General features: G+C 35.8%; 1 protein-coding gene across 1 annotated transcript; it reads right to left on the bottom strand.

The window, feature by feature from the left end:
• Positions 1 to 1406: 1406 nt before the first annotated feature.
• Positions 1407 to 3034, bottom strand: LOC120131560 (uncharacterized acetyltransferase At3g50280-like). The gene is made up of 2 exons (XM_039148525.1): positions 1531 to 3034; positions 1407 to 1442 (listed from the first exon to the last, which is right to left on the bottom strand). Exon 1 carries the CDS (start codon positions 2994 to 2996, stop codon positions 1593 to 1595), a length of 1404 nt encoding a protein of 467 aa, XP_039004456.1. The 5' UTR covers positions 2997 to 3034; the 3' UTR covers positions 1407 to 1442; positions 1531 to 1592.
• Between the last annotated feature and the right edge of the window lie 2032 nt (positions 3035 to 5066).

Here is a 5066-nt window from a genome sequence, read left to right as displayed (position 1 = left end):
GGCCGGTTCAACTCCTAAATTGGTTTGATCGGTTTTGCAGGAAAAAGATTTCCCCACTCACAGTGACAGAGCGTGCGACGACCTCCGATGGCCAAAATCAAACCATTTTTCTAGATTTATAATTTAAAACATGGGGAGTCTCTTACAGATGTTGGTTTGCAGCGGATGACGGCGAAGATGAGATTTTTGGAAAAACTCGAATCGTTGCACCTCCACAAAACGCTAACGATGGCAACGACGTTGAAGACAAGTACACCAACTGAACGAGGGAGACGAAACACACGGTGTCAACGGTGATACCCACAACGAACGGAGCGACGACGAATCGAAAAAAAAAACAAAAATTGGGAACAAAAATAGAAGAAAAGAATGGCTGGGGGAGGAGTTTTGCACAAACAAGAGAAAAAGAAAAGAAAGGAAGTTTGGGTTTTAACTTAGGTTTTTGTGTTAATTATGCCATTAGTCTTTACACTTTCGAAAACTCGCAAAAGGAAATAAAAACTTTAAAAGCACCATGAATTAGTCCCAACTTTAGAGGTGTGACAAATTTAGTGAGTATTTTCAATAATGAAGGAAATTTCATTTTCTATTAAATAATTTAAATTTTGGTAGTCTTATTTATAGAATATCTATAAATTTCGTTAAAGTCTACAAGTAAAGAGAGCTTGATCAACCCATCATGTGGACCTTGTAACCATTCAAGGAAGTCCTTTTAGTAGTACCAATGTACCACTAGAAAGTATCATACTAGTCAATTGTGTTGATAGACCACAATTGAGGATGATCGTTTTCTTTAAAATTTTAAATTTTTTATATATTTCGAATATTATTTTTTTATGTTTTCTATTAAGTTTTGACTCTTAAAATTTTTAATTTTTTTTTAAAAATATTATAAATTCGTCTATAATATAAAATTTTACATTTATCTCTAATTCTATAAATGTTCTGTCCGGTATATATTAACATAAATTCAACTAATTAGTATGCGAACAGGTCTGTTCATAAATTAAATGGTCCATTAGATTATATCAGATCAATTCAATTCGAAAGAGATTTGAATAGAAAAATGTTACCGTAGCTGATTTTTACTTTATTTAGGAGTTTAATCGAACTTGACTTCGAATATAACTAAAAATTATGTGATTATTAATGATAATTTGGTTCGAATTTAATGGGTTTCAACATAATCTAATTGATTTGAGATTTTTTAATTAATTTTGAATCGGGTTAGGTTGGTTTTAGAGTGAAAGATCTTCGATTCAACCTGACATGAGATAATAATATTTTTTTTATATATATATTTAGGGATATAATTAATCGAAAATTCGACGCAACTCGACCAGTCACTTATGTTTATGTTTGGCTTTGATGGAATAGATAACTAGGACTTATAATCATGAAAACAATACTTAAATCCAAGATTATTATTTAATTTACTAATAATTAGTATGTCACATATATTAGATAACAATATGATACCCGTTGCCCAACATCACGTCCCAGAATCTGGGACCCACCTTCACTTAAAATACTCATCCAACGGCCAAGAACAGAACACGTGATAAAATGAAAATACATCTACGCCGTCCGTTTTAAACGGTAACATATTGAATGAACTCGTGATCCGACTCAATCCCGGCCATTGTTTCTGGCGCCAAAACCACCTCCAAATCGACGCTACCGTTCCCTTCCCGCCCCGGAAAAGCAGAGATCTTGCCGTCGAATTTGTTTGCTCCGCCGCTCCTAACCGCCAAAGGCCGTCCCCAACCGAAATCGTTGTCGTACATCGGGAATCTCGGGGAACTCCCCATCGTCATCGACGCGCCGTCGAAGTTTCCCAACGGAAAACACCGTGGATCCTTCTCCCAGTTACGGATAAAACGACGCACGGTTTCGTCGTCGTGAGCTTTCACGCTTTCGTTCAACTGCTCGGCGCACCAACGTATGCTTCGCGACGTGACGTCACCGGCGGAGGCGTACGTCGGGATGCTTTGAATTGCATTCCCGAAGTATAAAGGATCCATCTTCGGGTTCAGCCTGTGACGACAATTCACCGCCATTCTAAACTTCGTCGTTTTGGAAGCAGGGAGCTTCCTCGCACGTGTTGCCGCCCGCCAGAGAAGAGCCGAAAGCGACTGAAACGATGAAATCTCCGCCGTTTTTGAAACCGGAGCCATTTCAGTATGGTACTTGTCGTTACTTAGCTTCCCCATGATTTCAACGGCGTTAAAGTCTCCATTAACGTCGCTGTTGTTGTTAACTTTGGCTTTGAGTTCCAAAATGGCTTCTCTGCTGAAACTGAAGATCCTCTCCCTTAACGGCTCGTTTTCGTTGAACGTAACTTTGGGGCCGCCGTCGGGGACTTTTAAAATCGCCGGCGAAATCAAAACCGATTCACGTGAAAAATCCGGTCGCCTTGAGATTTTATCGATCGTCTCATTATTGCTGTTACTCATTTTTCTGCAAATTTCCGCGAAAGTGTTGAAGAAATTCCAGAACGACGTGCCGTCAGTCACCGCATGGTTAACCGAGCATCCGATGAAGACTCCATCGGCCAGCTCGGTGACCTGGACCGCCATGATCGGCCTGTAATGTCCCTGATAACTAACCGTCTTATCAAAAGTAAAAAACTCCTTCACCAGCTCCGGAACATGAACCGGCCCAATGACGTCGCGGATGAACCGGGAGACGCATCGGGCATGGTGGAACTCGACTCCGGCGTCGTTACAAGTTAAGTAAATGTAACCCTTTTCGTCGGTGAGAAGGCGGCCAGCGAGAGGAGGGAAAAACGACAGCGTCTTGGAGAGGGATAGTTTGAGGAGAGAAACGAGTGAGTTGGTGGGAATCGAAGGGCGAGTGAAGAGACAACCTTTCTGGATGTAATGGCAAGACAACATGGGGAGATCAGAAACAGAAAGCTTGAGGTCTCCAAGGCTTGATTTTTGGTCTGGGAAAATCATGGATTTTGAGACCAGAATCGATGGAGAAGAAGGCATCTTTGTGTGTTTTTGTTTGAAATAATTTATGGGTTTTGTTTGTGATCTCCTTCGCTGGTTTTGGATTTGGGATTTGAGAGATATATATAGGGATTTTGGGAATTGTCCGTCCACTCAATTAGTAAGAGCGTAAGGTTTTAATTTTGTGATCGTGTAATAAAATTTTACGGTGAATAATTCATAATTTTAATTGTCAGAGGTCTCTTATGAAAGATATTTTTAATTTAATATTGAAATATTCTATTATCTTATCTTCCCTACTCTTATTACATATAAGAATAGAATTAATTAATTTTTTATATATATAGGGATTTTGGGTGCATGAATACGGCAGATTTGAGTCAACAAAAGGTTTTTTCATAAGGTGAGTTGGCAAGCAAGTTGAGCTTTCAAGTCAAATCTCAATTAATTGCAATAATATTTAAATAAAAATATAAGAATATTATGATACTATTTCTATTTTATCATTTTTATGTTGGTAAATAGGATAGTATTGGATCCGAAATTGATAGATTATGATCCGATATTTTATAGGGTTAGTTTTTATATAAAAAATTAAATCAAGTTGGGTTTGATTTTTTTAAGGATAATGTTTGATAGATTCAAGTTTTTCAAAGAATAAGATCTAGTTGCATGAATTAATCGACGTCAGTGATTAAAGATATTATTGTTATCTTTAGAGGTCACAAGTTTGAGTACAAGCGATTGTAATAGGGTATTTGAACTTTCATTGTCAAATACTTCAAAATCTTTAGAACATATACTATCGTTTGTAATCACCCTAGATTAATACAAAAAAGAATAAGGTCGACTCGTTTCAAGTTTCCTATAGGGTATTTGAGCTTTTATTGTCAAACACTTCAAAATCTTTATAACAGATACTACCGAGTAGATTCAATTTGTCAATTTTTTTTTATAATTTCAGATTTCAAGTCGAATCAAATTTCATATAAATCAAAGTTATATTCAAATCAAATTCGAATAAATCAAAATATGACCCGACTCTTGATCATGCCCAATCGCAGATACATTTAAATCCAAATGCATATCCTATCACAACACTAAACTTCACTATTACAATAATTATTATCTATTTTAATCGATAAATCACCCGTCCTAACACTTACAATCATACTCCACTAATTTTTTTTTTTCAATATTCCATAACCTATATATCCACAAATTTCAAATAGATTCCATATTCCATGGCAAACCAATTTCTTTTCATTCAAAGAAAATTTAAGAATTCCACTAAATAAAACTTGGGTATATTACAAATTTGGTAATTAAACTTTACTCTCTCTCCTATTTCACTCACTTCATTTTAAGTCTTCTCAATTTCCTCACTGAACTTAATTCATTAGGGTTTTTTTGTCATTCAGTCGTTTCCTCACTAACAACGTTATAAATTGACTTTTATATAGATGTAAAACGACGTCGTTTTGGTGAAAATTTTATTCTTTTAAAACGGTGTCGTTTTAATATTGTTAAATATTTAAAGGGGAGTGACTAAGAAAACTTAATGTATTAAGTTTAGTGAGTAAAATATGAGAGAAAGTAAAGTTTAGTGATGAAATTTGTAATTTACCCATAAAAGTTAAAAATGTTGGATTGGTTGTCATCCCTAATCCCAAGCAAAAGTCGGCGAAGAATCTCAACTGTTTCAGCTAATCTTGAACTATCTCGTCAGATTTAGTTTGGTCTTTAATTATCATCCCATTGTTTTATGGTACTAATCCCTTCTACTTACAAAAAATGGTCGGTCCATTAACCCATTTTTTATTTGTCACATGCATGAACTCGGGGGCGTGGCTGGGGTGTTGTGAACTGCGTGACCACGCAGACTTTAAAAAAGGACCTAAAAAAGTATATATATAGTTACGTTTTTTCAATAAACGCCACTATAGATGGATCTATTACGACGTTTTTTTAAAAAACACCATTATTATTGTGCATCCCAAAAAAATGCCCTAAAAATATATATATAGTGGCTTTTTTCAATAAACACCACTATAAATGAACCTATTACGACGTTTTTTCAAAAAAATATTATTACCCCAAAATCAAATA

The sequence above is a fragment of the Hibiscus syriacus genome, unplaced genomic scaffold (genome assembly GCF_006381635.1).
Source record: "Hibiscus syriacus cultivar Baekdansim isolate YM2019G1 unplaced genomic scaffold, ASM638163v2 tig00001695_pilon, whole genome shotgun sequence".
Classification (NCBI taxonomy): domain Eukaryota; kingdom Viridiplantae; phylum Streptophyta; class Magnoliopsida; order Malvales; family Malvaceae; genus Hibiscus; species Hibiscus syriacus.
Note: the sequence above shows the minus strand (reverse complement) of the source record. Positions and strands in the feature narration are given on the sequence as shown.